General features: G+C 34.8%; 2 protein-coding genes across 3 annotated transcripts in view; both read left to right on the top strand.

Annotated features, from left to right (window-relative positions):
- Nucleotides 1–747, top strand: part of LOC114306768 (oxysterol-binding protein-related protein 1D) — a 9700-nt gene extending 8953 nt beyond the window's left edge. Inside the window, exon 8 of the mRNA XM_028252058.2 lies at nucleotides 406–747. Within this exon, the coding sequence (XP_028107859.2) occupies nucleotides 406–585 (180 nt within the window). The 3' untranslated portion in view covers nucleotides 586–747. The remainder of the gene's footprint in view (nucleotides 1–405) is intronic.
- Nucleotides 748–3842: 3095 nt separating this feature from the next.
- Nucleotides 3843–9126, top strand: LOC114306766 (Pyridoxal-5'-phosphate-dependent enzyme family protein). 2 transcript variants are annotated; one of them, XM_028252056.2, is made up of 7 exons: nucleotides 3843–4072; nucleotides 5025–5348; nucleotides 5788–5830; nucleotides 5964–6308; nucleotides 7047–7176; nucleotides 7325–7486; nucleotides 8818–9126. In XM_028252056.2, the coding sequence occupies exons 1-7, from the start codon at nucleotides 3932–3934 to the stop codon at nucleotides 9056–9058; spliced, it is 1386 nt and encodes a 461-aa protein (XP_028107857.2). In that variant the 5' UTR covers nucleotides 3843–3931; the 3' UTR covers nucleotides 9059–9126. The 2 variants fall into 2 exon arrangements, with proteins under 2 accessions (XP_028107857.2, XP_028107858.2); XM_028252057.2 differs by having other exon boundaries at nucleotides 3965–4847.
- Nucleotides 9127–14939: the final 5813 nt, after the last annotated feature.

Below are 14939 nucleotides of genomic sequence, written 5' to 3'. Positions count from 1 at the left end.
AAGCATGTTTCTTTTCCAACAAGACGATCAGCAAGCAATGACAGTGAGGATTGATCTAAAATTCTGGCTTCTGAAAAACTTTTTCTTCTTCTTCTTCTTCTTCTCTCTCTCTCTCTGTCTCTATATATATATATATATACCTAAAATTGAGATTGAGATTGGAGAACCCAATTGAACTATTTTAGAGAAAGAAGAATTGTCTCCTTTTTCTCCCGAAACTCCTATGGATCCGTTTCTATTTAGCTGTTATTCGTCGTGCATGGTTTCTGGACCAGACATCTGATTCTTTAGAAGCCACTATGTTTACGAATTGACCTTTTTGTCCTGGGCATTCAATAAAGGTTGATTTCTTACATTATTTTGGGTAAAAGAAAACTAAGTGTATTTATGTAATTTGGAATGCAGGCGAGGAAGTTGCAGGAAAGAGGGTGGCAACCAAGATGGTTCTGTAGGGACAAAGAGGATGGTTGTTACCACTACGTTGGTGGATACTGGGAAGCTAGAGAGAGAGGGAACTGGGAAGGTTTTGCTGATATATTTGGCCAGAATACCACCGACTCACCTCCTTGTGTCGTAGAAGAGTAAGCTGTCTATCTGCGGCCTACTCTTTTTTCTTTTTTTCTTTTTCAGTTGTACTTTTGATGGACTTCAACACTATAAGCTCGAGTTAGTGATATAGAAGCTGTTTCATGTGCAATGTGTAGTTCTATTCGGCTGCTTTTAATCTAATTAGTTCTGTTGGAATTTTATCTTGAGATTTTTTTTATAAAAAAAAATTATTTATTTTCTTAAAATACTTGCAAGAACATCACAGTCAATAGTTTCCCTTGACATCGGTCTTGTATCTTGGGATGTTGGAATGACGTTTTACTGACAAATCAACTTTACAATTGCTCGTATCAACAATATTTCTTGTTTTTGTTTTCATATACCGTCAAATATTATTGCGTACTTGCTACTGAAAAATTTAATGCATAAAAAAATTCATACTTCGATTACAGAAGAAACTGAACCAGTGAAAAGGACTTGTTTTCGTCTTTGGCTTCCACTGATGTTGCTTTCTCATGAACTAGGACATAAACCATTTACAAATATGTAGTGAAATGGTCGGAGGAGTGATTTTTGCAATCCATCTATAAATATGCCCTTTTCTATCCTTTCTTTTGTTGGCCCTCATTCATTCCCCAGAAGGGAAAGAAGAAACAAGTGAAATGAAAATGCTCTTTGAAAAAGAAGGTAGTGTATTGAATGTTCTTTTCATTCAGATATTTGTTCCATTTCAGCCCTCTCTTCGGCCGCTGGCACCAGTGGCGGTGGCAATACAAAGGAGGTTGGCAATTTTACTCCTCGTCCCTCACTTAAGCTCCATGAGTTCATTCTTCTGATAATCGCCCTTTCTCACAGTTTGGTTTAGTTTTTAAAAAAAATAATAATGCTAGATATCATGAAAGAAGTATCATGAAAAGTCTTTATGAAGATTCTCTACCTTTGGATTAGTTTATAGTGTCTGTAGTGTTTTATTGTATACTATACAATCACCTTTGGATTAGTTTTATGAAACTTTTCATGATATTTATTTCATGATGCGTAAATAAATATTAAAATACGCTTTTGATATTTATTTCCATTAAATTAAATTTTTTTTAAAAAAAAAATACAAATAAATGAAAAGCAAAGTGGAGATAAAGAAAGAAAGAAAATTACCATTATTTTTTCCCTTTTCCTTTCTTCATGTAAAATTTCATTTGTTTTGTGTTTTTGAAAACAAACAACTAATAAAAATATCGAAATCATTTTTCTCAAAAAAAAAAAAAAAAAAAAACAAAAATTGAACTCTCTTATCATTTTTTACGTAGTTCACACATATATATGTTTTCCAAAAATAATTTCAAACAAACTAAGCACATTTTTCGACGCACTTCATCTTCGCAGATTGAAGAAAGAATTACCAAAAAAAAAAAAAACCCTAGACTGAGAACGGTGAAGATATTTTAGAGGTGTTGAGAACTTTGCTTTGTTAGAGTTGTACGTTTGGACTTTCCACTATTTTACATTGCAATGGGGGTGTGTGGTGTAACTTATTTTGGCTAATTTATAGATTCTAGATTTTGGATTGTTTAGTTAAAAGTTTTTTTTTTAAGGTCCCTCGTATTAAAATTTTATAGCATAAAGGACATCTAATATTTTTATAATGTTTAAGGTCTTTCAAGTTGATCCAGAGAAAATTCACGTCACAGAAAAAATTGGTCCAGAAAAATTTTGAAAATTTCTCTGACCTTCTCTAAACTTCCCACTGTAAATTTCTCTGCCCTCCCCTTCTCCAAATTTCTCTGCCTTCCATATACTTCCCACTCACCCAGAGAAATTTCTCTGTCTTTCCACAAAATTAAATCTCTAGAAAAATTTGACTTCACATGCCTTCCCACAAAATTACCTCTCCAGAGAAATTGGCTTCCCTAGACATTCATGGACACTCCAAATTTCTCTGGCCTTGCATATACTTCCCATATATTTCCCACTCTCCAGAGAAATATCCCAAGATAATAGATATTTGTGATTACATGGACTCTCCAGAGAAACTATGACTGATCTCGATTTGTAAAAAATAAAAAATAAATATTCTCAAAAAATATTCCAAGATTGAAATGAATTGTACAATACCCGATCTAGTTGTAAGTTACACCCATCCAAAATAAAAACAATATGATCTATATATTTGATCATCCACCAGCTTCCAAGGCTGCAATTGAATCAATGCCCACAATTGAGATCGTTAAAAGCAATATATCCACCGAAGCATACTGTGTTGTTTGCAATGAACCCTTTGAATTAGGAATTGAAGCTCGTGAAATGCCCTGTAAGCATATATACCATTTAGATTGCACATTTCCTTGGTTTTCTCTTTTGTCTCTGTTGAGTTAAATAGCAAACAAAATGATTAGACCCATATGGGAAACGATAATGTGTCAGAGGCGAAGGAATGGTGGAGATCGCTCGCCTTTCAATCCTGTGTTTGTGCTTCGTAGCCCTTCTGATGGCGGCGTTTTTGAAGCCGCTACTGGTAGTGGCAACGAAGTGTTTGAGTTGTAGTATGGCGACAGAGTTGTGTCTGGGTTGAGGCAGTTACCGGTGAGTATGTCAGAGTTTTTGTTAGGGTCTGGTTTCGATCGACTTTTGGATCAATAGTCCCAAATTCTTACAAATATTTTTCTTCTTGAGATCTTCACCCTCTCGAAATACGGAAGGCAGAGAAAGACAGATGAGTTTGATCGAATTAGAGAGAGAGAATGATGAAAGCCATAGCCAGAAGAGGAAAAAAGAAAGCGAGAAAGTGAATTTTCTCTACAATATACGGGTATAGGATCAAGGGACCTTAGACATTACAAAATAATATTGTAGATCTCTTTTACTATAAAAAATGGGCGAGTGGCCTTAGACTAATTTTTTCCTAGTTAAATTTATTTTAAACAATTTCTAATTCTAACAATTTATTATAAGTTAAAAAAGTTGATTTTAAGAAGCTGTTAATCCCTTACTTCTGATTATCAACTTCTGCTGTAGATATGTTAATTTAAGGTTGTATTCTTAGATTTTTTATTTTTATTTTTTATTTTTTAAATAATAAAAAAGACTATAAATTATTATTATTATTTTTTTATGAGAAATGCAGACAAATAGTGAATAACAAAAAAGTAAAAGTTAATTGAAAAAATCATTTCATAATTTATTTAACAAACACTACTCAATAACTTAAATTTATAATCTAACACCTATATCAAAAAAATTAATAACATCGTATTAAAATCATAATTTATAATTTTAAGTTATAATCTAGATAAAACAGACCAAACAAACAAAGCCAATAAAAGAGTAAATTTGCTTCAAAGGTACAGGACTGTAGGCACTGCAGGGTTTGTAGATGTAGAAGAGTATGCATTTATCTTCTTCCTCTGCGATGGCTTCCACTTTGAACTGTAACAAGATGATGAAACTTCTGCATTTACCCAGAAATTGTGCGATTTCAGCCATGAAAAAAGAGTTCCATTCAGCTCAATTTCCACTCAGTCCCCAGGTCTCTCTCTCTCTCTCTCTCCCTATATATATATATATATGTGCATATTCATACATTTCTGTGCAATATATGTATGCGAAGTAGGGTTTTGATTGAATACTGAAATGGGTTTATGAGTTATGTTACTTGATTGTTACTTGAAAGGGTAAAAAGTTATCGTAAATTGGGATAAAGATGCTGAATCGATTGGAAATTAGAGTGTCCATATGATTATATATACATACTAGCAGTGGCTGCACATGACTTGTGTTAGTAATCGTAAATTTAAACTTTTGGGTTGTTTGATGAATGATGAATGAGGAAAATAGGGTAAATCTGAAAAACTGTTTAGGGGTTAGCTTTGAAACAATTTTATGGTTATTCCTGGAAAAAAATGCGACAAAGTTTCATGTTTCAGGTTGTGTGCTTTATATAATAGTGCAGCATTGATGCATTAGTGAAATAAAACAAGACGATGATTGTGATTGTGGGATTTTAGATGATACTATGCCTCGTTTGGGAACAGGCTAATTTAGTAACTTTTTGACTATTTGGCTAAAATATGAGCTAAAAAAATTAGTATGTTTGGGATGACTTTTTGGCTTTTTACGAAAAGTTGTGCAGAAAGTAGAGAGAAAAGAGAATTTTTGACTTTTTGGTATGAGTTGTTGACTTTTTGACTAATTTAGTAACTTTTTGACTTTTTGGCTAAAAAATTCGGTTGCCAAACGAGGCCTATGTCTCTGTTTGGACAGAGAACCTTCATATTGGATAGCAGAATGCCAATCATGTGGAGGTGGGTTTGTTGCTTTATAAATGCTTTGTCACTTGAATGCCATTGCATTGCATCTACTCTTTTTACTCAAACAAGGTTGAATTCACTGTAATACTCATATAGCACTCTTCTAAAACGTGTTGTTGTCACAGTTGATTTGAGTTGATAAACACCACACCCCTCTTCTATCAATTTCAGGGCCCTTCCGAAGTTGAAATGTGTGGTGAAGCATTCATCTCAAAATTGCTTGACAGAAAGTGGATGTTGCTTAAGCCAGATACCAACATTCACCAAATAATGGTCTCTGGCATGCAAATACAACAAGGCCAACCACTTGGAAATGTTTGGTTCTCAAACAACACTAGTCCATCTTTGGGGGATAGCATGATGGAAAAGAACAATCCACAACCATCCTTTTATGTTGTGAGGGATGATTTGTTGCACCCACTAGTGAATGGTAACAAGGCAAGAAAACTTGACGGATTGCTTCCTTTTGTCGAAGATCATTCAGTGACTGACATGGTGAGTTAACATTACTAACTTATTTTTATTTTTAGCTGCTCAGTCCTGTTAAGTTACACTAGCCTGTTGATAGAAACAAAGATTTAACCATTTACTTTTAACTTGCTTATGAACATATATGGTTACAAACACACAAGCATGTGTCACAATTATTGGATGAAAATTTTCAGGTGCTATACATTTATTAGGATACTTGGAACAAGTTTGCATATACACCTATAAAGTTGGTACAGCCAGATAATCACGGCCATTGAATCATGCTTGCTTTTAGCATACAAGAATATATTCTATGGTGGATCTCAGCTGCTTCTTGTTTCTTTATGTTTCTCTTTTCATAATATGTATTCATCTTGCACCCATGATATACTTATTCCTAGAATCTTGGGGCACTTTTAGGACTGAATAATATCCAGTTCAGACATTTTCAGACATTTTCTAGGTTACATGTGGAGGTTGCCAAAGTGCGCACACGGCAGCAATGGGTAGGTACTTTAGTTTTGCAGGGAAGTACAAATATTTCCTATTTTAAAATTTTCTTAAAAATCCATTTTCATTTATTTTGGTGAACTGAGCCGTAGAATCCAGTTTCCAATAATTGGCTTGTGTACCTGGCAGCTGTTTCATGTGCAGAGAGAGGACTGAGGTCACATTTGCTTCTCAGAGGAGAACAGCCTGAAATTCCTACTGGCTACAATCTGATTTCCATGCTATATGGAAGTGCCATTTATGTTCCTAGATCTCTTTATGCCAAGAGGGAGGAAATGCTTGCAAAACATGCTGATTTGGTAGCAGGAGGTAGCGGTTCTGTTGTATGGCTTAGTGACATTTTAGAGGCTTCCTTGACAACTCAAATTTCTGGGAAACCGAATTGTGAGCGACTGGATGTTCATAGATATGCTGAAAGTTTAAAAAGGGTTGTTATTGTCAATGAAGGTGCAGGAGATGCTGTAGGGTTACTAGGTAAGTGTAAAAATGTGCTTTGATACTATTTGTCATTAAATGTTTGCATATCTTCTTGTATTTGAGACACATTGTGACAATCGCTATCCCTGTGCTTCTATGCCTGACTGGTTGTAATAAAAACGAAAATAAAGAACTATTTGAGCACGTATTTTGTAACTTGTGTATATATCATTTTATTAGATATCTATGGCATAGTTGTACACACATTGCAAAATATGTGGCATGATATTACCTGTCAATTTTGTTTTTTGTTTGTTTAAGGGAGCCATTGGTTCAGTGGTTAAAACTCGGCCTGTCAATCAACCTTAAGGTTTTGAGTTCAAACCTTTGGGCAGCTATTTTGTGCAAATCATGCCAAATGTTATGTCTGTACCCAATCTACTTGTCCCCAGACCCTACTCCCATCCAATGGGGACTAAACCGGGCATACTTTTGTTTGCCTTTTTTTTTTTGGTTGAAGTTCTTAGTTATGTCTTTAAACTTCATTGACAAATGAGCTATTTGTGCAATAACTGTCAATTAAGTTTTATGAATGGTCTGAAGAAATAAGGAGAAAGATAGAGAAAATAAATGCATCATCAGATGGTCATGGTTACCCAAGTTGGTGGATGGTATGGTCTACGGAAAAGTAATTTCTTAATATGTTTAGTTATGTATTTTTCTCTATTTGTTTGCATTTTCTTATTTGATTAGCTGTTCTCTATTTCCAATATCTTTAGAATTTCTCTGTTGTAGGTGTCATCCGTCTTGTGCAGTACTTATCCCAGAAGCATGTTTTTGGAAAAGAGCAAGCCTTTAAAATTGTTGTAGACGCTGGTACAGGGACAACAGCCATTGGTTTAGGACTTGGAGCCATATGTTTAGGGTGCGTCCCTATTTATACATGTAACATGTCTAGTTAAGTATCTTCAATTTTTGAATGATTCTAGATCTAGTGCTTTCTTATGAGATTTGAGTCTTATGCAAGCAAAATAGTGGAGCAACACATTTCACGTTTTTTTTTCTTTTCAAAGGCTTCCATGGGAGGTGTATGCAGTGATGCTAGCTGAAAATATTGATGGGTACAGAAGACAGGAGGAAGAGTTGGTTTCTGATTTCCAAAGGTGTTGTGGTTTTCCCATTGTTGAAGCAAATGGTAGATTTGTGCACTGGTTAGAACGTAGCCGCCCAAGAAAGTAAGTAATATGCCTTCTGATTTGACAACATTATTTTTTATTATTTTTTGGTTTTTTGGGCGTGCCATGGTGGGGTGTGCCATGAGAGTTATATTTTTGGATTTGCCTTTATGAGATTTTTACAACTAGATCCATGTTGAATATGAAAATTTGAAAAAAAAAGGAAGGGAAACATATATATATATATATATCACTTATAAAAAGTGTGCACTTTTAAATAAAAAAAAAAAATATATATATATATATATATAGATATATGCACTTTTAAACTTCAAATGGCCATAACTTTGTGCTTGTTGATCTATTTTGTGCGAATTTTTTTGATTTAATGTATTTTTTCGATATCTATGTGCTTGCAAACTGCCAAAGGTGGTTTGGGGCAGTGGTAGCTTTTTAAAATTTGCAATTTTCTCTATTAATACCAAATTGATGGTTATGTACCTTTATTTATGTTAAGAAATTCGTATCTCAATGTTCTATGAAATGTTGGAAAGTTCGATTTTGATTCAAGTTGAATATGAGATTTTTGGATTCGTCATGAGAGTTATATTTTTGGATTCGCCTTTATGAGATTTTTACAACTAGATCCATGTTGAATATGAAAATTTGAAAAAAAAAGAAGAAAAGAAGGGAAACATATATATATATATATATATAACAACGCCTAATTAGTACACATTAATGTGTGTTTGAGAGGGAAAAAATTGGGTACATACTCTTCGATATAATGCACAAAGTAATTGTCCCGAAACTTGAATCTATAACATCAAAGTTATTAGGTCAAGGTTTTATCATTGAACCAATGGTCACCCCTAAACATATATATATATATATATATATCACTTATAAAAAGTGTGCACTTTTAAATAAAATATATATATCGATATATGCATTTTTAAATCACTTTTAAACTTCAAATGGCCATAACTTTGTGCTTGTTGATCTGTTTTCTGCGAATTTTTTTGATTTAATGTATTTTTTCGATATCTATGTGCTTGCAAACTACCAAAGGTGGTTTGGGGGCAGTGGTAGCCTTTTAAAATTTGCTATTTTTTCTATTCATTTCAAATTGATGGTTATGTACTTTTATTTAAGAAATTCATATCTCAATGTCCTATGAAATGTTGGAAAGTTAGATTTTGATTCAAGTTGCATGATAATCAAATTGTTGAGGGTTGACTGTGATGACACATGAAATTGAGGCAAGGAATGTGAATCCAATTAAAGGCAATATGTACAAGCAGACTGAGGAAGTTGAAGACTTGTTTCTAGTTTGCATTGAGTAACCACTCTTAATCGAGAAATGTTTTTACTTTTATCTTTGCTTTCAGATTCGGCAATGTGTTGACTGGGGAAATAGAGATGTGCCAACAAATTGCGCAGCAAACTGGTGTTCTAGTCGATCCAATATACACGTTAGCCGCTTGGGAATTAGCAACACAACTTAGCCAGAGTGAGTCAAAAGGCGGTGCAAAAGTGGTGATGCTTCACACTGGAGGTACAATGGGCATGTTTGGGTTAGCACAGAGATACAAGAAGTACTTTGACACGCTCAAAGGAGCTACTGTCTGAGAACTTCAAATTAGACATTAAATGGAAATCCAAATATATTCAATTTATCCAGAGGTTTTTTAGCCTAATTGTTTGTTGCCTTTTGTTTTCCTTTATGCTCTTTTAAACCCATCCAATGGTTTGTTATTCAAGTCTTTCCTTGAAATTTTTAGCCCTGTAAAAATTGCATTTAGAAACATTAATAAATATAACCAAAAAATATGGTAACTAAAACACAAGATATGTACAGGAGATTCACTCATTGATGTAAGACCATTTAATATTGTGTTTAATTGATAAATGTAATTAAACCTTCAAAAAAAGAAAGAAAAAATAGAGTTTTTCACTAATCATTCTCAAATAAGAGTTTGCTGAATTAAAGTCTCAATCTCAGGCTCAGTCCAAGTAATGATCCAATGATGTATATGTAGAGAAATATGTTACATATTTTTATTCCTTGCATCTATCAATAGTTGTCCACTCATCATACACTCCATTCATGTTTGCATATGTAATTTGATTCCCAATTATTAACAAAGCTACACTGTAGTTATGCAAGCCAACATTGTCATAATGTAACAAAACATTTACAATTAATGAATTAATTTAATTTTTTATATAAATAATCTATTCATGAAAATTTATAAGATAAAACGGCCGAATGTAAGTGAAACCTAAAACGATCCTCACAACTCCAACAACAGCAATTGTTTTCACACCATCAATCAAACAAATGAAAAAGACAATAATGTGAGGTTTGTCTAGGAATGGAATCTTAAATGGGGGTGTTTGAGTGGATTCATATTTGTGTATTATTGTTTTATTAAATTTTTGTTAAATATATCATTATTAAAATGTGATAATGTAATATCATTCTAACATGTGCACTATTATCTTATTAAAATTTTACCAAATATGTCGTCGTTTTTAAAATGTGATAATAGGATATTTGTGCACTATTATCTTATTAAACTTTCTCTCTTTATCCCTTTTTTTCTAGGATTTTTGAGATTTGGGCGTCGCTTGGGGTGGGAGAGGGGAGCGCCGACCTCTTCTCTCCTCCTTCCTTTTTTGGTTCAATAATCCTTGGAAGGTTGTCTTCTCAACTTGTTTATAGTGGAATCTCTTCTTGTCTCTCCTCTTCCCTATTGCTTCGCCTTACCTAGCTATGGCCTTTATCGAGGTCGCCTTCTCCATCTTCTTCCGCCTTACTCTAGCGTCACCGCCACCGCACCTCCAGATCTGCCACTTTGCAACCTCCATAGCCTAGATTTTCCATTTCTTGGCCTCTAGATCCGCTCTCTGGCCTCTAGTCATCGGATCCGCTGCTACCATTCCACTACTTTGGCTTGGGCCTAAGGTTTTGCTTTTTTTCTCTTTTTGGTTTGTTAGTTGTTTGATTGTGTAGCTTGAAGTCCATCGGTGGTGGCTGTAAAGCTTACCTTCTCTGTGATTGTAATCTATGTTTTTATTTAGACTTGCCCTATTGCCAAGCTATTATGATTTGCAATACGGGTTTTTCGTCTTGATAGGTGTGTTTGGTAACGTTTACGTTTTCAGTTTATATTTACAAAAATTTTATAAACTGGTTTTTGTTTATTTTTAGAAAAACATAAACTGCAAACGCGTTTGGTAATTGACAAAATGTTTAAAAAATTTTAAAAATATAAAAAGAGTGAGAAATAGCAAGTGGCAGCAAGTGGCGGTGGAAGACGGTGGTGGAAAGTGATGATGGTGGGTGGTGGGTAGCTGGTGGTGGTAGGTGGGTGGGTGGGTAACGGTAGCGAGTGGTAGCGAGTGGGTGGTGGTGATGGTGGTGGCTGATAGCAGGTGGGTGGTGGTGGTGGGTGGGTGGGTGGGTAGGTGGCGGTGGGGGGTGGTAGCGAGTGGGTGGTTGTGGCGGGTGGTGGGTGGTGGTGGCAGGTGGGTGGCGGATGGTCGTGGGTGGTGGCGGATGGGTAGTGGATGGGTGGGTGACGGTGGCGAGTGATGGGTGGTCGCAAGTGGGTGGTGGTGGTGGTGGTGGTGGCTGCGGGTGGTGGGTGGTGGTGGCAGGTGGTGGGTGGTGGTGGCAGGCGGCAGGTGGTGGTAGTGGTGGGTGGGTGGGTGGGTGACGGTGGCAGTTGGTAGGTGGTAGCGAGTGGGTGGTGGTGGTAGTAGTGGTGGGTAGTGGCAGGTGGGTGGCAGGTGGGTGGTGAGTGGTGGTGGCAAGTAGGTGGCGGGTGGTGGTGGCGGGCGGTGGATGGTAGTGGCGGGTGGTGGGTGGTAGCGGGTGGATGACAGGTGGGTGGTGGGTGGTGGTGGTGGCGAGGGGTGGATGGTGGTGGCGGCGAGGGGTGGATGGTGGTGGCTAGTGGGTGGCAGGTGGGTGGTGGTGGCAGGTGGGTGGTGAGTGGTGGTGGCAGGTGGTAGTGGGGGGTGGGTGGTGGTGGCGGAAGAGGGTGGTGGAAAATTGTGGCGGGTGGTGGCTAGTGTTAGGTGGTAAAAAAAAAAAAACTGAAAACTCAAAATGGAAACACATTTTTTGTGTTTTCATTTTTTGGCCAAATTTATAAACTGAGACCACTGATTTATAAATTAAAAATTTTACCAAACAAGTTTTTATTTGAGTTTTTTAAATTTTTGTAAATATAAACAGAAAACAGAAAACATAAGTGTTACCAAACGGCACCTTAGTTTTCTCCTAGGTGCTTCATTTGTCGATTTTTACTTTGTTTGGTATAAGTTTTTTGTTGGATGAATTTCTTTGCAAGTGCCATTAGGTTTACCTTAATGGAAATTTCTACTGTTCAAAAAATTAAAAAAAAAACTTTTGTCAAATGTGAAAATATAACATCATTCTAATGTATGTACTGTCGGTAATGCTATATACACCAATTAATCAACTAGTGTTATGCCATTATTATGGACCCCACTTATTATATAAATTACAAATATCCAAAATCTCTAAAATTATGTTACATCATTTATTAGTATACTAATTAATATATTAATTGGTACGTATAACATTATTCATGTACTATTGTCTTATTTCTGAATGTGGGTATGTTTTATTGAGAGATTTTAATATGAGATGAGACTTACGAGTTTATAAGAATATTTTTGGGATTAAATGGTCTATAAGTCATAAATATATGATTTATTAATAAATGACCCATAAAAATATTAAAGATTTTCAAAAAAATTATTAAAAATTATATATAATTATTATGCAAAATTTTTGATAATTTTTTAACATCACTAACATTTTTCATTATGAAGATAAGAAGTTATTAAGTAATCTTGAATTATCATGTGAAATTATTTATGTAGCACTCTAAACTAATTATACAATAAAAATTTTATGACATATATACTGATTCACCTTTTTGTTAGGTATGTAAAAGATAAAAGATATCTACTCAATATATATTATGATTTCTCATTAATCAAGAATATTACAGAGATAATTTGATATAATGTTTAAGGAGTACCGAATAATTTTCCATATAAAAAGAACATTTGGAGTTAGTTTAAAGAAGTGAGTTGGGTTTTGGGTTGTGGGCATTAGACATGGTGAGCGAAGGTGGGATGTTTAGGTTTGCTGATGGAGTAGACAAGTTGCTCATGTTGTTTCGTACATTGGGTTGCGTTGGAGATGGGATGATGATTCCTTTCACAATGTTGGTTCTCAGTGGTGTCATCAATGAATATGGAAGTTCAAGTGCTCTAATTTCTCTCTTCACTGATGTCGTGAATAAGGTACAAAAAGTTTACACGGTCGTGAGGTGATAGAAAAAAAAAAATGATTATAATTTTTGGTTGTCTTATTTAGACGAGTAACAAAAGAAAATATGTGCAACAAAGATATAGGCTGAATTTTTTCTTTTAATCTTAATATTATAAGAAATATTCAATCAATCCATCAAGTAATTTCTTTTCAAATTTCACAAATTTTGATAAGAAATAAAAGTTACATATCTCTCACTAATTTTGTTGGAAATGGTAGAAAAATTCTGGGTAAAATCAGAATTTTTTCTCAAGTTTGGTCTATTTTTTAGGTAGGCCGCAAGCGTCGATTTACTCGGGTTAAAGTGGTAACGCGTTCTATGCCGCGTTGTGATTTACGTGGTATATTTGGTTGCTCAAAACCATTACCGAGTGAATGGGAAATTGAAGCCAAAGTGTGCTCCATGGAAATGGAGTTTTGGTGGAAATTTCTTAAGGTTGTAAAATGACTTATCCCACATTAATTTGGTGGGAAGTTTTGAAAGGGTTTATAAGGCATGGGTTTGGTACTTGGGGTGTGCCCCAAGGGGTACCCAAGTGTTTTAGAGGGAGAGATTATGAGCAAAATGGGCTAGATCCATTGGGCTCAAAAATCACCACACACGCGCACCGCCACTGTCCGTCTGTTCGGGCTGGGCTTGGGTGCGGGTGCATGGTTGGGTTTGGCTTGATCGGCACAATACTAATCTTTTTGGGCAAAAAACATTTGAATTTATTTTTATTTTTTGGTAAAATTAAATCCATAATTCAAATTAACCGGAAATAATCTGGTTCGATTTTTTCTGTACATCCAAACAGGGCCCTTCCGTTTTTTGAACCCAACAGCACTAAATCTGTTTGAATTTCAAACCAAACAGTGCCTAAACAATTTTGTATCTATTTAATTCAAATTGAACAGGTACAGTACCTGTTTAATTCAAAATGGAAAGCCACCAATCCATCTATAAATAGACTAAGCCCCCCCATTTGGAGAGATACTCCAATTTTTGTACTCCATCTTCTGTTATAAATTTATTCTTCATTTTGCATTAAGTTCTTGTTACAGAGAGTATAAACACTTAGTGTGTTCGACGAACGAATAAATTGTAGTGCTGTTTTTATTCGTTGATAGATCATTTTATCCTGTGAGATAGACGTCCAGATTCTGAAAGCACCGTGGAGAGGACGAATCTGTCTTAAGGACACAGTGTTAAACACTGGACTTGATCAGATAGTTATTCAAAACAAATTAACCAAGTAAGTTGTTTAATTTTTATTCTGTTTTTTTTTTGTTTATTTAATCAGATTTTAATTTTGTTTTTGTAACAAAATAAAATCTGTTTTTATTTATTTATTTTTATTTTGAGTTTGATTTTTGTAATCAAACAAATTCTCTCATTTTATTTATTTCTTTATATTCTTGTTGTTGTTTTGTACACAACAGAATTTAATCTATTTAAATACAGTGAAGATTGCCCAACAATCTTAAGACAGAGTTCTTTTTTGGTATCTTCATTGTATTTAATTTTCTGTGTTTTCAAAGTAATATTCTGGTTGGAAAAACAAATAGTAATTTATGCTATTTGACAGATAGTAGTAATATACTGTCTCTTTTCTTTGACAACTAGTAGTAATATACTGGTGTCATTAACAATTGCAGAATATTATTTGGTATTACAGAAAATTATTGTGATATTTTATTTTTCTAGTTTTAGTAACAAGGAAAATAAAATTATTTTGTTGTTATAATTTATTTTCTGGTTTTAGTAACTAGAAAATTAATTTGTGTTTTAATTTTTTCTGATTTTTGTAATCAGAGATTATGACTTCTACAACTGAAACTGCATCTGGCAGTGGTACTCCTATTGTTACACCTACATCGGTCCCTATCCAGAACCATGTTCATGAACCAATCAATCATGGAGAAAAACTGGAAAAATTTAACGGTACCGAGTTTAAGAGATGGCAGCAGAAGATGCTGTTCTATCTTATGACTCTTAATTTGGCCCGGTTTCTCCCGGTTTCTCCATGAAGAGGCTCCAGCACTTAAAGAGAGTGAAAGTGATCGGCAAGTTGTTGCCGCTGTAGATGCTTGGAAACATTCAGATTTCTTGTGCAGAAACTACATCCTAAATGGCCTTGACAATATGCTGTA

This window comes from Camellia sinensis, chromosome 10, assembly GCF_055761805.1.
Source record: "Camellia sinensis isolate YWXY chromosome 10, ASM5576180v1, whole genome shotgun sequence".
In the NCBI taxonomy this organism is placed as follows: Eukaryota; Viridiplantae; Streptophyta; class Magnoliopsida; order Ericales; family Theaceae; genus Camellia; species Camellia sinensis.
Note: the sequence above shows the minus strand (reverse complement) of the source record. Positions and strands in the feature narration are given on the sequence as shown.